General features: G+C 50.5%; 1 protein-coding gene across 1 annotated transcript; it reads left to right on the top strand.

Annotated features, from left to right (window-relative positions):
* The first annotated feature begins 3969 nt into the window (after nucleotides 1-3969).
* Nucleotides 3970-7453, top strand: Ubc (ubiquitin C). The gene is given in 3 exon segments (XM_078039365.1): nucleotides 3970-4125; nucleotides 5326-6346; nucleotides 6349-7453. Coding segments are annotated over 2 exon segments (2055 nt in total). The 5' UTR covers nucleotides 3970-4125; nucleotides 5326-5328; the 3' UTR covers nucleotides 7386-7453.
* The last annotated feature ends 10085 nt before the right edge of the window (nucleotides 7454-17538 follow it).

Below are 17538 nucleotides of genomic sequence, written 5' to 3'. Positions count from 1 at the left end.
CGCTTCCTAGATCTGAATTCTTTGAAAATTTTTTTTCAATTATTACATTTTAATACACACAGAGCCCATCACATGAGGTGGCTGGGGAGATGAACTCACGGAGGCGGAAGTAGAAGGGGAGGTGCTAGTGGCTAGGAAGGGGGCAGGGGAACTGTTTAATGGGGACAGAGTTTCAGTTTTGTGGATAAAAAGATCTGAAGACATTAGTGGGGAGGGTGATGGCGGGGTGAATGGGCTTAACACTACTGACCTGGGCATTTAGAACAGGGAGACTTTAGGGCTGGACTGTGGCCAGGGAGTGTTTACATGGAATGCCAAATCCGAGGGCTCGATCCCCAGCACTGCCAGGGGGTAAAAAGAAAAAAAAAAAAAAAGAAGTCGATATGATGTTGTGATTTCTCATGACTTAAAAACAAAATCGAAGCCAAACAGCTTGGATACATTCCCAGTTCTCCCAACCCAGACAAATATGGAGACAACACCAACCGGTTGTTTTCAAGTTCTGCCCATTCAAGAGCAGGTGTCAACAGGAAAGAGAGCAAAGGCCCTTGAGTTTCCACCCCGGGTTGGCCAGGCCTCCGCCTGCCCGCAGGTGCTCCAGATGACCTTTTATGGTTATATAAGGCATGACAAAACAGGCATGGCCTGCCCTCCAGCTCCCTGGTTCACCCTGTCTCTGGGGGGAAAAGGAGTTCACTGGCCTTTGGACTCCCAGCTAATGTCCAGATGCCGAATCAGGTCACAAGCAAGGCATGACCTTCAGAGGAGCTGGATCTCTCAGGGGACGGAAGAAAGGCAGGCGGGCTAGAGTGTCCCCTCCCTGCCGCAGCCCCACACCCTGGCACCGACAGCTCAGCCCATCACGTGCCCCTTCCGCCTGCCAATCCCAGCCTGTTGCTGGGCCTTCGTCCCCTTTCCATTGGTGCCAGCTCTGAAGCCATCTTCCTTGGGTCGCCTGCAAAGGCTGGATCCATCTGTGGGTGGAACGAACTCTAAGCAGAGCCTGTGACTCATCTGCTTCTGGCACATTCTGGCACGTCCGTCACATTCTAGGTCAGGACATTTTAGGTTTTAGGATTGTGACTTGATACCCGGCTCCTGGGTCCAAGTGGGACATTTAGACCCTGGGAGTCATTTTTCAGAAATAGGAAGGCAGTTGTGACCGCCACCAACAGCACCCTCTCTAGGGTAGAGTCCACCCCGGTCCTCTGGAGGGGTCTGTCTGCTAAAGAAGGGTGTCATTTTCTCTTTGCCGAAAGGACAAAAAATGTCACTATATGTACCACCAGCATCTTCCTCTCCCTTCCCTACACATGTGACAAACCACTCCCAGGAACAGCAGCTTCTAGTGGGAGGCCATTTTCTCCCATTTCCAAACACACAATGGATCTGAAGAGAGGGGACCCTTCCTTCAGGGACCATTGGCTTCTGCTGGGACTAACCCCAGGCCCATTCCCCACTCCCAACCAGGACCTCCTCTTATCCCTCCTCTTCTCCTCTCCTGCCTCTGAAATTAGAGCTGTTTTGTCTCTGTACAAACCTCTGGACTCGAAAAGCTATGTCACGAAGCTCATGACTCAGCCATTACACATGGATCACAAGACTCAAAGCACAGCACAGCCCCAAGCAAGCAGGGTGTGGCTGAAACCAGGCCAAACCTCAGCTGTTCCTTCCCTTAAAAACTTCTGCTGAAATTCAGAAATTACCTTCCCAGAAATCTACCTTGGAAATCACCCAGGCTTCCTACTAAACCTGGAAAATGTTTTATTTTTATTCTTCGTTTAAATTTTGCCAGTGGCCCGTGAATTCATTCTCCTTGGACAATTTCAGAGGTTAAAGTCATTTTGAACGATGCTCAGTTCTTGTATTTTCATAAAGACATCAGACACAGGTTACCATAGGAAATAAGGAGTTTCCCTCAAGCATTCAGCAGAATTGGGAAGGCATAGTCACAGTTAGGGGGAAAGGAGGTGAGAGAGAGAGAGCTGGCCAGGACTCAACCAGGCAAATGAAAGGACATGAAGACACCAAAATCAAACACACACACTCACACATACACAGGAATAATTCATCACCCAGAGAAACTACCCACAAGAAATGTTTTTTTAAAAATGTCCTTCAGACAAAAGAAAAATAATATCCGGTGGATAATAGCACCAGAAATGAGAAGGTGAAGCTTAACACCCATGAATATATATTTATAATTATTTCAGTCTCTTCAAAAGATAAACTGTTTAAACAAACAAAAAATAGTAAAGTATTATCCCCAGCACTGCCAACCCCCCCAAAAAAAAAGAAAAAAAAAAGAAGTAATGTGTGGTTTATTCGACATGTAACAAGTAAAATGCCTCCTGACAGTAATTGTGACAAAGCCAGGAAAACAGAAAGCCTGCTGGACTGTAAATGTCGTACACAGGAAGTGACACCTGCATGTGTCTTATGTGTGAAGTGATATCATATTAAAGGTAGAGCATGATTTTTACTACAAAAGAAGAAAATATATGGCAGTTTTGGTTTGATTTACCCCATTTTAAGCAGAATGCTGAAATGACCTTCATTATTTAAGAATGTCATCTTTTCTTAAAGGCAGAACATCAGTTAGTATCTTGTTCTTTTTTTTTTTTTTCTTGGCAGAAATTCAAACATTATCCTCCCCCTACATTTGTAGAAACAGAGACTATTTCCAGAAGAATCCAGAAGGAACAGTGGCTGGGGAAATGACACACAGGAGTCACAGTATAGGTTGTGGTAAAAATGAAACCACCTGGGCTCACAATCCCCCTCTCTCCTCCTCTTTTATTAAAATAGAATGTTCCTGTGGAGTCACAGTTTGTTTTTGACATATTAAAAATCCTCCCCAGGGCTGGGGATGTGGCTCAAGCGGTAGCGCGCTTGCCTGCCATGCGTGCGGCCCGGGTTCGATCCTCAGCACCACATACCAACAAAGATGTTGTGTCCGCCGAGAACTAAAAAATAAAAAAATTTCTCTCTCTCTCTCTTTAAAAAAAAAAAAAAAAAAAAAAAAAAAAAAAATCCTCCCCAGAAATACGCACAGCTGAGACTCAATTCCTGTGTTTTAAAACCTCGCGCCTCACATTTCAGATAGCTGGAAGGATCCCAACGCTTCCCCTGGAGAGGAGTGGTCAGTGTCCAGCAGACAGGTCCAACCTGACTTGACCATCACACAACACCCTGGGTTCAACCATCACGGGGTCACTTACACATCCGTAAACATTTTTTTTTTCATCTCAGTTTAAAAGACTTAATTTCGGGGCCGGGGGTGAAACGCAACAGTGGGACACCTGCAGTTGAAGTAAAAAATAAAAGGACATATCAGGCTTAAGCCCCTTCTGAGTACATCAAGTGCAGACGGAGCTCAAATCCGCAGTCTCCTTGTCGGCAACCAAGGGCGACCCACTCCTGTCCAGGGCCACCGAGAACAAACAGGAAGGCCCAGGAACAGCCCCCCGGAGGCCGACCTCTGGCCCTCAGGTCCAGCTCACTTCCCTCCCTTCCAAGGGCAGCTGGACATGCTCCTTCCTGGGAGCTCTGGGGACGCCAGCTCGTCCTTGACCCAGGCCCTGCGTGGAGACTGCAGCGTCATGCGCCCTGTCACCATGCCACAGTGGGGGCTGGGCCCGCGGAGGGCGGCCAGGGCGAGGGGACGTGGCGGACCGGGCACAGAGCGGCTGAAACAGACAGGAGCCAAGGCCCGCGGGTCGCGGGGGCAGAAGGCCCGCTCCGTTCCGCTCCGGCCCGGGTTCCAGGCCGGGCTTTCGCCCCACCCACCCGCCCCCGGCCAGGACCGCAGCACCGCTGCGCCCGAGCTGATCCCTCCGCCTGGCCCTCACAACGGCCGCCCGCCCCCCGCCGCGTGCGAACCCCCTCGCCTCGGCCTCGGCCCGAGGACGTTCCAGGAACGGGGATCCGGTGGTTCCGGTTAGTCGTTTTCTTTCCGGAGGGCGGAAAGGGCGGAGGAAATTAGTCCCTTCTCGGCGTTTCCGCGGAGGGATCTCCCCGGGCGGCGGACGCCACAGACTATATAAGGCGGCGCCGGGCGGGGCGCAGTGAGTTCCGTCGAGGCCGTGAGTTCCGTCGCTGCTCTACTGTTTGCTGCCGCCGCTGGTGAGCTGACGCCGAGGCGCTCGGGGCTTACTGGCTGTGCGGCCGCGTGGGAGACGGGGCGGCGCTGCCCGCCTCGGGGCCGGCGGCTTGGTGCTTGGCGCTTGGCGCCCCGCCGGGCCCGAGGGGACAAGCAGCAAAATGGCGGCCGCTGCGAAACCTTAACCGGGAGGAGCCACGCCGCAGAGCGGGGCTGTGAGACTGGGGCTCGAGCCTGCGGACAGGGGGCGGAAGGGAAGCGCGGGAGGGCCCTGTCCGCGGTGGGAGGTGGGGGCAGATGGCCCTGCGGCGGGTTTGGAGAACACCCTGGCAGGCGTGAAGCGTTTAGGGGGTCGAGTGACGGGAGGGGCTGGTCTTCCGCCCGCTCCGGGGGTGCTGACCGGGGTGGGGTGCCGCGCCGCAGTTCTACTTCTGGGGCGCGCTGCGCACTGTCGCGGTCGGGTGACGTCACCCCGTCTGTCCGCTCATAATGCGGGGTGGGGCCGCCTGCCCATGTGGGTGTAGGCGGTGTTTCTCAGTCGCAGGACACAGGGCTCGGGCCGAGGTTAGACCCTGCTGGATTGACAGAACCCGACATCCGGAGGAGGGGGTGAGACTTGAGGCCTCTGAGGTTAAATTGGTCAAGGTTTCCAGGCTGCCTTAGTGCTCCAAACCAAGGTTTTGGACTAATTTATTAGTAGTGCTGTCTGTATTTCTTGAGGTTGCTAATGCAAGTTTTCCATTTTTTAAAAATTTTTTTGGTAATGGGAATTGAATCTGAAGATGCTCTCCCACCGAACTCCACCCCCAGCACTTCTCATTCTTTATTTTTTAGGGGGCTACCTGGGATTGGACTCGGGGGCCCTCAACTTCTGAGCCCCAGCCCTATTTTGTATTTTATTTAGAGACAGGGTCTCACTGAGGTGCTTAGCACCTCGATTTTGCTGAGGCTGGCTGTGAAACTTGCAACTCTCCTGTCTCAGCCTCCCGAGCTGCTGGGATTTACATGTCATTCTTTATTTTGAGTCAGTTTCCCTAAATGGTTCAGGTTAACCTACAACTTGCCCTCTTCCTCCCATAGCTTCCCAACTAACTAGGATTAAAGACTTGTGCCACAAGGCCCCTTTTAGTTATTTGAACAAGTTTACAATGATACTGAACTTTCACCATTAGCACTGCTAAAATTCTTGGTTCTTTTTGTTGTTGTTGCCCTTTTGTAACCAGACAATGCAGATCTTCGTGAAGACCCTGACCGGCAAGACCATCACCCTGGAGGTGGAGCCCAGTGACACCATTGAGAATGTCAAGGCCAAGATCCAAGACAAGGAGGGCATTCCCCCAGACCAGCAGAGGCTGATCTTTGCCGGCAAGCAGCTGGAAGATGGGCGCACCCTGTCCGACTACAACATCCAGAAGGAGTCCACCCTGCACCTGGTGCTGCGTCTCAGAGGTGGGATGCAGATCTTCGTGAAGACCCTGACCGGCAAGACCATCACCCTGGAGGTGGAGCCCAGTGACACCATTGAGAATGTCAAGGCCAAGATCCAAGACAAGGAGGGCATCCCCCCAGACCAGCAGAGGCTGATCTTTGCCGGCAAGCAGCTGGAAGATGGGCGCACCCTGTCCGACTACAACATCCAGAAGGAGTCCACCCTGCACCTGGTGCTGCGTCTCAGAGGTGGGATGCAGATCTTCGTGAAGACCCTGACCGGCAAGACCATCACCCTGGAGGTGGAGCCCAGTGACACCATTGAGAATGTCAAGGCCAAGATCCAAGACAAGGAGGGCATCCCCCCCGACCAGCAGAGGCTGATCTTTGCCGGCAAGCAGCTGGAAGATGGGCGCACCCTGTCCGACTACAACATCCAGAAGGAGTCCACCCTGCACCTGGTGCTGCGTCTCAGAGGTGGGATGCAGATCTTCGTGAAGACCCTGACCGGCAAGACCATCACCCTGGAGGTGGAGCCCAGTGACACCATTGAGAATGTCAAGGCCAAGATCCAAGACAAGGAGGGCATTCCGCCCGACCAACAGAGGCTGATCTTTGCCGGCAAGCAGCTGGAAGATGGGCGCACCCTGTCCGACTACAACATCCAGAAGGAGTCCACCCTGCACCTGGTGCTGCGTCTCAGAGGTGGGATGCAGATCTTCGTGAAGACCCTGACCGGCAAGACCATCACCCTGGAGGTGGAGCCCAGTGACACCATTGAGAATGTCAAGGCCAAGATCCAAGACAAGGAGGGCATCCCCCCGACCAGCAGAGGCTGATCTTTGCCGGCAAGCAGCTGGAAGATGGGCGCACCCTGTCCGACTACAACATCCAGAAGGAGTCCACCCTGCACCTGGTGCTGCGTCTCAGAGGTGGGATGCAGATCTTCGTGAAGACCCTGACCGGCAAGACCATCACCCTGGAGGTGGAGCCCAGTGACACCATTGAGAATGTCAAGGCCAAGATCCAAGACAAGGAGGGCATCCCCCCAGACCAGCAGAGGCTGATCTTTGCCGGCAAGCAGCTGGAAGATGGGCGCACCCTGTCCGACTACAACATCCAGAAGGAGTCCACCCTGCACCTGGTGCTGCGTCTCAGAGGTGGGATGCAGATCTTCGTGAAGACCCTGACCGGCAAGACCATCACCCTGGAGGTGGAGCCCAGTGACACCATTGAGAATGTCAAGGCCAAGATCCAAGACAAGGAGGGCATCCCCCCAGACCAGCAGAGGCTGATCTTTGCCGGCAAGCAGCTGGAAGATGGGCGCACCCTGTCCGACTACAACATCCAGAAGGAGTCCACCCTGCACCTGGTGCTGCGTCTCAGAGGTGGGATGCAGATCTTCGTGAAGACCCTGACCGGCAAGACCATCACCCTGGAGGTGGAGCCCAGTGACACCATTGAGAATGTCAAGGCCAAGATCCAAGACAAGGAGGGCATCCCCCCCGACCAGCAGAGGCTGATCTTTGCCGGCAAGCAGCTGGAAGATGGGCGCACCCTGTCCGACTACAACATCCAGAAGGAGTCCACCCTGCACCTGGTGCTGCGTCTCAGAGGTGGGATGCAGATCTTCGTGAAGACCCTGACCGGCAAGACCATCACCCTGGAGGTGGAGCCCAGTGACACCATTGAGAATGTCAAGGCGAAGATCCAAGACAAGGAGGGCATCCCCCCAGACCAGCAGAGGTTGATCTTTGCCGGCAAGCAGCTGGAAGATGGGCGCACCCTGTCTGACTACAATATCCAGAAGGAATCCACTCTGCATTTGGTCCTGCGCTTGAGGGGGGGTGTCTAAGTTTCCCCCTTTTAAGCATTTGACAAGTTTCATTGCACTTTTCTTTCAATAAAGTTGTTGCATTCCAAGTATTGTTTTTGTCTTTTTAGTTATAAGAATATTCATATTGGAGTAGGGCTGGATCAGCAGGGTTCAGTTTAAAGATCTTTGAATTAGAGCTGGGTCTCAGTTGGCAGCGCATTTGCCTGGCATGTGTGAGGCACTGGGTTCAATTTTCAACATCATGTATAATGTCTATCAACACTAAAAATAAGTGGCTGGGGTGATAGGTCAGCGGTAGAGCGCTTGCTTAGCACATGTGAGGCCCTGGGTTCGATCTGCAGCACCACATACAAATGAATAAATAGAAAATAAATTTAAAAAAACTTCAAATAATTAGTGTTGGGTTGGCGCATCAATGTTTTTGTGGTTACCATGAAGTAAGAAAGTGCCATTGCAAAGTGGTTTCAATATCGAACTGTAGGAAGGTAAGAATAAAAGCTGGCTTATGCTTTTTAAATTTTTTTCCCTTACAATTATCCTACACTCAGGAAAATTATAACAAAAATAGCAATAGCAGAGATACTGGTGGATTTTTATATAAATATATAAATCAATACACCCTTGATCTTATGAGGCAGATACTTTTTAGGGGAGTACTGGGGGGTTAGACCTAGGGGTGCTTAATCAGCCATTTTCTTAGCTCTAGAGACTTTTGAGTTGCTGAGGCCGTCTTTGAGCTCACAGTTCTGCCTCAGCTTCCCAAGCTGTTGGGAGTAGCATTGCAGGTGTGTCCCGCTATAGCACTGTGTCCCGCTATCTGATTTTACTGATGAGAAAATACGTACAAAGGGGCTGTGGTTGTAGCTAAGTGGTGCAGTGCTTGCCTGGCATAGGAGACATTAGAGGAAAATGCTGTGGTTGTTCCTCAATGGTAGAGCACTTGCCTATCATGTTTGAGGCACTGATTTCAATCCTTGGCACCACATAAAACTAAAGGTATCATGTCCATCTACAATTAAAAAAATGTTTAAAATGTGTACAGTAGTTTAAAGGAGTATCAGGGTTGGATACTGAACAAGTTTGTATTTACTCTTTGGGGTGGTGTGAGAAGAATGTTTCTTGTAGGAAAGGTATTTTAAAAGGTAAGATGGGAGGGGAAAGAATCTGCTTTAACATAATAGCTGCATGAATCACTGGGCTGCATAGAAGTCAGATCAGGTTTATTTGAAAAGGTGACAGGCAATATATTTTCCATCTACTTAACAAGTTTAAAATAGAGAATGATGCCAAGCATGGTGGCCTATGCTTGTAATCACAGCAACTTAGGAGGCTGGTAAGTTTGAGGCCAGCCTCAGCAATTTAGTAAAGCGCACATTAGAGCCTGTCTCCAAAAAAAAAAAAAAAAAGGTGGTGGTGTGGCTCGTGCTTAAAGTGCCTCTGGGTTGTATTCCTATTATCAAGAATGGATGAAAATGGCTGGCTCTGTTGCTGTAATTTTCAAGATGAACTTGATTCCTCAGATTTTCTGTAGTGACAGCAGTTTGTCGAAGCAATTGGCCTCTGATCTGAATTTATACTAGTGCTTTGGAAGATGGGCGCACCCTGACTACAATGTCCAGGAGGAGTCGACCCTGCACCTGGTGCAGCGTCTCAGAGGTGGGATGCAGATCTTGGTGAAGACCCTGACCGGCAAGATGGTGACATTTGCTTAATCAGATGAATGATTTGTAATTAAATTACAAATTCTTGGGGCTGGGATATAGCTCAGTTGGTAGAGTTCTTGCTTCACATGCAGATGGGCCTGGGTTCAATCCCCAGCACCACAAAAAAAAAAAAAAAAAAAACCAAAATGCTGGGGCTGTAGCTCAGTGGCAGAACACTTGCCTAGCCTATGTGAGGCACTGGGTTCAATCCCTGCACCACATAAAAATAAAGGCATCTAGTCTGTCTATAACTAAAAAAAGTTGAAGGGAAGCTGGCTTAATATTAGGCATTGCCATCACCGAGACCCATTTGAGAATCCAAGCATAATCTATGACACTTTGTTTTTTTTTTTTTCGGGTTGTGGGGGAGGGTGTGATACATAACCAACCTCTGATGCAGGGCAGCTTTGTGTTGTCCTTACCAATTTTAAAGAGGCTACAAGTGAATGTGTTCAGATGAAGCCTAGCTTTAGAGGTGAGAGAAAACTACTATCCTTTGAGAAATCCATTCATCTGAAGGCAAATCCACGTATTTGCTGAATGGCCATGACTCGCCCATACAAATGAGCACACAGGTCAAATGACCAACACCAGCCCCTGTAATTACAAGGAGCTGCTCTGCTAGTTCCTGTGCAGGTCTTCTCAGTGCTCACTGATGTGCTTGTATTTTTAACTGTAGGTAGACAGAGACCTTTATTTCATTCATTTGTATGTGGTGCTGAGGATCAAACCCAGGGCCTCACAGGGCTAGGCAAGGGCTGTACTACGGAGCCCCAGCCCTGTAGTGGTGTTTTGAAGGTGTCCATGTTGGGTGGCAGGCATGGAGGCTCTGAAGTCCGTTTCAATATGTGCTTTGTGAAAACGGCGTCAAGATCAGATCTGGAAATATGTGCAAGAGGTCAATGGCTAATGATGCTGTGTTTGGAAACATGGGACTGGGTCATTAACACCTGGTGCCCTGGGGATAACTGGAGTCCCTGTGCACTGCACAGATCCTGAAGAATTTTGGTTTTGTAGCATCCTTCTAAGTTGGGTGGGTGTTGTAGAGGGAGGATGCTCAAAAACTTACCAGAGGGCTTGGGTTGTGACTCAGTGCTTGAGTGCTTGCCTCACATGTGTGAGACACTGGATTCAATTCTCAGCACCACATAAAAATAAATAAAGGTGTTTGTTCATCTACAACTAAAACACATACACACACACACACCACCACCACCACCACCACCACCACCACCAGAGAGCACTACTTGATTAAAGAGTATCTTGAAGTTCAATGAGAGGCTTGCTGACTACAAGTACAGTTACTAGAAAGGTTTTAAAAGCAGTTATAGATACAAGCACATCAATAAAATCAGTGATATGGATATAGATACAAGCACATCAAAAAATATCGGCTGACACCCAAGAAAAAATTTAGGGAAATAATTTGTGTTCCAATGTATTTTTATACATTGGGTGTGTGTGTGGAGGTTTGGAAAGGCAAAGGTAATAGTAGTCCACTTAAATTCCTAATCAGTTTTACAGAGATAATCAGTTTTTTGTTACTGGGAATTGAACTCAGGCACTCGACCACTGAGCCACATCCCCAGTCATATTTTCTGTATTTAGAGAGAAAGTCTCACGGAGTGGCTTAGCGCCTCGCTTTTTGCTGAGTCTGGCTTTGAACTCTCAATCCTCCTGCCTTAGCCTCCTGAGCCACTGGGATTACAGGGGTGCGCCACCACACCCAGCCAGAGATAACCACTTTTAATACCGTTTTGGTATTCTTTTTTACTTTTACAATTACTCTATGAGTTCATGTGTATGTGCACACACCGCACACAAATTGGGCCATTCTCAGTGTTTCTTAGCTTTGTATTTTGACTAGGTAACATGGACAACTTCCCAAGTCAGCCTGTGTAGATCTTATTCTTTTTAATACTCTTGCTAGTGTTCAGTTGTATGGATGCTCTATGATTTATTTAGCCTGTCTGCCAGCACGTTTCCTCCCTTACGATTATATATGTTGCAGAGTAAATCTTTTGTATACTAATGTTTCTGTAGGCTAGGTTACTAGAACGGCTAGGTTGAAGGAATACTGCTATTTCATATGTGCTGTATATATGTTTAATTTTGATTTCCTATAATGTCAAATTTCAAAGCTGGGAATGGGGGTGCACTCCTGTAACCCCAGATATTTGGGAGACTGAGGTAAGAGGATCACAAGTTCAAGGCCAGCATAGGCAATTTAGCAAGACCCTGTCTCGGGCTGGAGATGTGGCTCAAGCGGTAGCGCGCTCGCCTGGCATGCGTGCGACCCGGGTTCGATCCTCAGCACCACATACCAACAAAGATGTTGTGTCCGCCGAGATCTAAAAAATAAATAAATAAATATTTAAAAAAAAAAAAGACCCTGTCTCAAATTATAAAATGAAATTGTAGCTCAGTGGTAGAGTTCTTGCCCAGCATGTACCAGGCTCTGGGTTTGATATCTCTCTCTCTCTCTCTCTCTCTCTCTCTCTCTCTCTCTCTCTCTCACACACACACACACAATTTTAAAAGGGAATTTGACAGTAGGCAAACCTGCTTTTATGACATCGTATTAAAAACATAGTTCACAATTTTGAAAGTGGATCACGGTGCAGCTCCGTGGCAGAGCTCATGTTTATGGTGCATTTAGGGATCAAACCAGAGCTCTGTGCATATGTTCTTACACTGAGCTACATACCCAGCCCATATTTTCTTGTACTGTGAATTGAATCCAGGATCACTTTACCCCTGAATTACATTCACAGCCCTTTTTTATTTTATTTTATTTTATTTTTTGAGACAGGATCTCAGAGTTGCTGATGCTAGACTCAAACTTGAGATCCTCCTGCCTCAGCCTCCCAAATTGATGGGATTATAGATGTGTGTCACTGGGCCAGGTCTCTCTCTCTTTTTTTCTCTTTTTAATTTTTTTGGGATAAGGTGGTACTTTCACGTGTTTCAAATATTCAAAAAGTTTAATACAGTGTGTAATGAAAAACTTTCAGCCAGTGCTTATCCTGCCCGCCATGTGCACTTTTGGGTGTGAGGCAAGTTTGAAAGCTGACTGACCCAAGGTGATGTTCTGAGTGGGACAGCTGCCCATCTTCCTTTCCCCACCTGACCTCTGTGGTTTGGCAGAGTTCTAAAATCTGCTCATTTGTACACAGGGAAAGGCTTCCTGAAGTTTCCTCAAGGGTCATACAACTGCTAGGGAGGAGAGGGTCCCCAGTTCAGCAAGGACAGTCATGCCAGGAACCAGGACAGTGTGCGTTGATGAGGGACGGATGCTTCTGTCCTCAGGTCCTGTCTAGCGAGAGGACAGAGATGATGGACTTGCACAGTCTCACCGGATGATCCTTAGATCTTAAAGCTTCCCAAAGTTTGGTTTCATATTTCAATACTATGCCAGAATCCACTCCCAGGAGTGTTATTTCATGGGCTGAAAGTTGGCAAACTCCTTACAGAGTCATGGCTACTCTGGCCTTGTGCCTGCGTGTCCTTCAGGTATGCTTGCTTAAAAGTCTGGGACAGGGCTGGTGCTGGGCCTCAGTGGCAGAGCGCTTGCCTAGCATGTGTGAGGCACTGGGTTCGATTCTCAGCACCGCATATAAATAAATAGAGATCCACTGATAACTAAAAAGTGTATTTAAAAAGCAACAACAACAATGGGTTGGAGATGTGGTTCAAGCGGTATCGCACTCGCCTCGCGTGCGGCCGGGTTTGATCCTCAACACCACATACGAAGATGTTGTGTCCGCCGAAAACTAAAAAATAAATATTAAAATTCTCTCTCAAAAAAAAAAAAAAAAAAAAAAAAAGCAACAACAAAAAAACCCCGCTGGGACATCTCACTTTGCAGTGCTCATTTGTACCGGAAGAGGGAGCGACGAGGCCAGGCGTTTGCTTAGTAAGGAGGCCTGCAGCACCCCCGAGTGGTGGTGGTTGGCCGAGCAATGTTTTTATTTTTACCTTTTTATTCTTTTTCAGAGGCTTCTGCTTATGGTAAGTAAAAACATCGCTTTATTCTTTTTCTGCCTAGAATGAGCTACTCTTCAATCCCTGAATCCTGCTTCGACTCCAACTGGAACTGCTCTGTGGCACCCACTGCAGCCAGGCATGGTGGCACGTTCCTGGAACACCAGGAACTCGGGAGGCTGAGGCAGGAGGATGGCAAGTTTAAGGTCAGCTTCAGCAGCCTAGTGAGGCCCTGTCTCAAAATAAAAAATAAGGGCTGAGAATGTAGCTCGTGGCAGAGCACCCTGGGTTCAGTCCCTGGCACTGCAAACATATCCATGCAGCCGAAGCTCCATGAAGACCCCCGTTTCCTGCTGAATTGCAGTGGGTACCTCCCCTCCGGGGGCCACCCCTTCCCTCATCTGCTGGCCATACACTTTCTCCTTCTAATTTGGTCCCTGCATTTCTCACCTCCTCCCCTCACCAAGCTGTTTCTTCTACCTAAAATGCCACCACTCCCACCTCAACAGATTAGATCCCATCCACTGTCTAATCCTAATTCAAATACTCCACAAAAACCTTCCTCAACTGACCCAGTTGGAAACTGTCTTCCCTTAACTGTCTTCCATCTTTCTGTTTTGTTCTTGGATGTATAGTTTTAGTTTGTCCTCAAAGCTTCACTCTGTGCCTTTATTTATTTAGTGCTGGGGACTGAACCCAGGACCTTGTGTATGCAAGGCAAGTACACTACCAACTGAGTTATGTCCCCAGCCCTCTGGGGATATATATATATATCAGTTACACATGATAGTACAATGATCTTGACATATCATACGGGGCTATATTTATTAAAAGCCAATGTTATACATGGACCTGGGGCTCTGGGGGGCGTGGCAAAGGCTTGAGGTCCTGCTCACAGCCAGGTGGGCAGGAAGGGCACTCGGAAGGAGATGGCCTGAGGCAGGCCTGTGAGGGAAATAGAGGCAGCGGTGCAGGTGGGCAGCGGAGCTTGGGGTCCAGAGCTGAGTGGGGGACCTAGGAGACAGGCGGGTGCCACCAGCCGGCCCGCGTTGGAAACTCTCCCAGGACCTGCAGGGACCCAGGAGACCCTTCTTCGAGTGTGGCGCTCCTCTGTGGGTGACCCACTTTAACCGAGCTCTTTCCAGGGACTTGCTCTGAGCAGGGGGGCCTCAGCTGCACAACTCTGTCTCATCAGCGAGACGTTTGGACCTCAGTTTTAGCAGATGTGATCATTCCTTAATGGGAGCCCAGCTGAGCCCTCGTGCACTTCCAGTAACAGGAGACTCAGCTGTTGCTTTTTTTTTTTTAACAAAATATTTTTTTTAACAGATTTTTTTTAAAGAGACAAGTTTTTAATATCTATTTTTTAATTTTCGGCAGACACAACATCTTTGTATGTGGTGCTGAGGATCAAACCCGGGCTGCACGCATGCCAGGCAAGTGCGCTACCACTTGAGCCACATCCCCAGCCCCTCAGCCATTGCTTTAGCCTTGGGTGTGGGGGGCATCTGGCCTGCACGCTCACGGCCAGGGCGCCACAGCCAGCAATGTCCAGAGCAGGGAAAGGTGACCACTCTCTTGAGACTCTTATAGGGAGTAAGACACCCTGGGTTCCACGGCCTCCTTCACCGAGACGATGGGATCTGTTATCTGAAGTTTTTCTTATTTTTCTCCTTCTCTTGTGTTTGGAACACACATTTCCATAGGAAACGAAGATGAGTACACGTCTGTCTCTTCCTCACAGATGGTCACAGCCAACCAGGACCTTGGGAAACTGTCCAGTGAATCTTACATCTAGACACCTGCAGAAAGCCCCGGACCCAGGGTGAGGGTGCAGCGGTCAGGATGGGTGTGTCAGCAAGAGCCAGGCCCCCGTGGGCCGGGAGGGCAAGAGGGTTTGGCGTGGTGGTCTGCGAGGCGTTCCCTTTAAAGTGTGGGTGACGATGGCCTGTTTTACATTGATCCCCTCAGAAGTCCCCGTGCAGTTCCCTCCTGCTGTTTTGGGGGGTTTCTAAAGATCCTGACACTTTCCACGAATCTGCATTAGAGTCCCTTGTCCCTCTGCCAGCTGTATCATGTGGCCAGGGGACTGAGCCTGCGGACTCCTAGCGTCCTGTAAGGGCCTCGGGCTCTTGTACCTGGGCACTTCAGGGTCTAGCTCTTTCCTTAGTGCTCACTAACCTCTTTACTTAGTGCATGGAAGTTGCTTTTGTTTGGTTTTTAGCCAAACATGGGGCTACAAAAGGGGGTTGCAGCGTGGAGAGACCACAGCCATTGGCTGCAGATGTAGTGGTGCAGGGTCACGGTCCTCCCTGGGGACTCTGATAGGCCGTCCCCTCCTGGCCCTGTGGAGGTACTTTTCTCCAGGTCCCCCAGAGCAAGTCAGGCCCCGTTCCCGTCTCCAGGGCTCACTGTGGGAGAGGAGGCGCAGCGGTCTCATGGATGCCCCAGGGACTCGGAAGTCGAGGAGGAGACGCAGGTTCCAGCAGCCTGGGAAGCTCAGCACCTGGGGTGCAGCTCAGAGGTGGAGCACCTGGACTCCGTTCCCAGAACCACACGCCGCACTCATAAGTGAACACACCTAGATGGTGTCTCGAGACCTGTGGTGCTGCGGCTGCCCACAGTGGAAGGGCGGTCCTGTCAGACGTCCTCCCAGAGTGGGCTCTGGCTTTCTCACTGGGTCAGGGTTGTCTCTGCTGACGTGACATACCGGGGAGAGACGGGAAATGGGACAGTCCCTGTGTCTCTGCGCCCAGGCTTCACACAAGGCTTGTCCTTAAACCTATGCCAGGACAGGCTGTGGCCATGACTGCCCGTGGCCAGCCTGGATCTTCCCTGGGGGTGGGTGGGATGGCCATCCTTGAGCCACATGGACCTGGGAATTCTAAATAAACAGAGCTTCCGTCAGAAAAGATAGGTGGCACGGTGGCTGAGCAGGTGGCCAGTCACACCTCCCTGTAGTGAGCTTTGCATCACTGTGACGAAATGCCAGTCACCAGCAGCTCACAGGGTGGAGAGGGTTGTGCTGGCCCATGGATGTGGAGATTCAGGTCCAATATCGGGCCACCCTGTGTTTCGGCCTCTGGTAAGGTGGCGTATCCTGGCGGGAGCCTGCATTGGAACAGTGCTTACACCTCGAGCCAAGAAGCAGGAGAGATGGACCCCCGGGGCACAGGCTCCTTTGGGGACCTGTCCCAGCGACCTGAGGACCTCCCCTGGGGCCCCCACCACCTTCCAGTCACAGTACCTGGGACCAAGTTCCCACCTGGGAGCTCTGGGGCCACTCTAAGCATCTGCCGTGTTAGCCAGTGCTGTGTGACAGATGGCCCAGACTGAGCGATGCAGTCACACAGTCAGCAGTTGGGAGTGGGAGGGTGGCTGGCCGGTGGCTCTTGGCTGGGGTCCCTCGTGCAGCTGCAGCTGCCTCTGCGGCTTGACCAGGGCTGGAGGCCGGCTGCAGGGCGGCTCCCCATGGCGGACAGGACAGAGCTGACCAGTGGTCCTTCCTGAGAGGCTGTCTGGCCACACCAGCAGCAGCTACTGCAGGCAAGCACAAGGCGGAGGCACCAGGTCCTGTCTTATTGTTTCTCTTGGATGGTGCTGGGGGTGGAGCCCAAGGCCTGGGGTGCTGAGTGCAAACCCCACCACAGAGCTGCGGCTGGCCGGGCACAGTGTCCTAAAGTCTGGCCATGCATGCCCTTCCTCGTAAAAGTAGTTGGTTTAGTTCAGACCAAAAAGGCGCTTGGGATTCATGTTGGCAGGACGGTGACAGACTTCAGAAGTGACGCCTACTGGATGAGCGCATTGGACCCGCCCCCAGCCTCCCCTGCAAGCCAAAGTATTTTGTCTTACTTATCCCTAGACGTCCGGGTCTGTCCCAGAACTCACCCATCCAGCTCCACCATGAACAAGCAATGAAGAAGTGGCTACACATGCCACCAGAGGCCATGCCCCAGGACAGGGCCAAGCAGGCCAGCTTTCCAGGAGTCTAGAGCCCCTCCTACCAAAAGGAGAGGGGCTCCTTTTGGGCGGCTTTTGGGCCTCATCCAGCTGCCACTGGGACCTGCAGGGTGCTGTCACGGACCCAAACCTGTCCCACAGTCCTGGAGACTCAAGGGGGCTCCTGACGTCCTGACTCAGACACCAAGTTCTGGGACATACAGAAATCAGGATTGACTCATCATCCGGGCGCAGCTACTCAGGAGGCTGGGGCAGGAGGATCACAAGTTCAAGGCCCGCCTGGGCAACTTAGGGAGACCCCCGTCTCAAAATAAGAAGTAAAAAGATCTGGGGGTGTTTCTCAGTGGCAGAGCAGCCCTGGGTTCGGCCCCCCATGTTGAGGAAATAATGAGCTCACTGAGGACGCGGTTTTTCAGTATGAGGGATCAAATGTGACCTTTCCACCACAGCAAGAAGCCACCCCTGAGCACGGCCTGGGTATAGTAAGTACCTTGTTTTTAAGGAGGCCAGTCTCGCCAAGGCTC

Source organism: Ictidomys tridecemlineatus, chromosome 2 (assembly GCF_052094955.1).
Source record: "Ictidomys tridecemlineatus isolate mIctTri1 chromosome 2, mIctTri1.hap1, whole genome shotgun sequence".
Classification (NCBI taxonomy): Eukaryota; Metazoa; Chordata; class Mammalia; order Rodentia; family Sciuridae; genus Ictidomys; species Ictidomys tridecemlineatus.
Note: the sequence above shows the minus strand (reverse complement) of the source record. Positions and strands in the feature narration are given on the sequence as shown.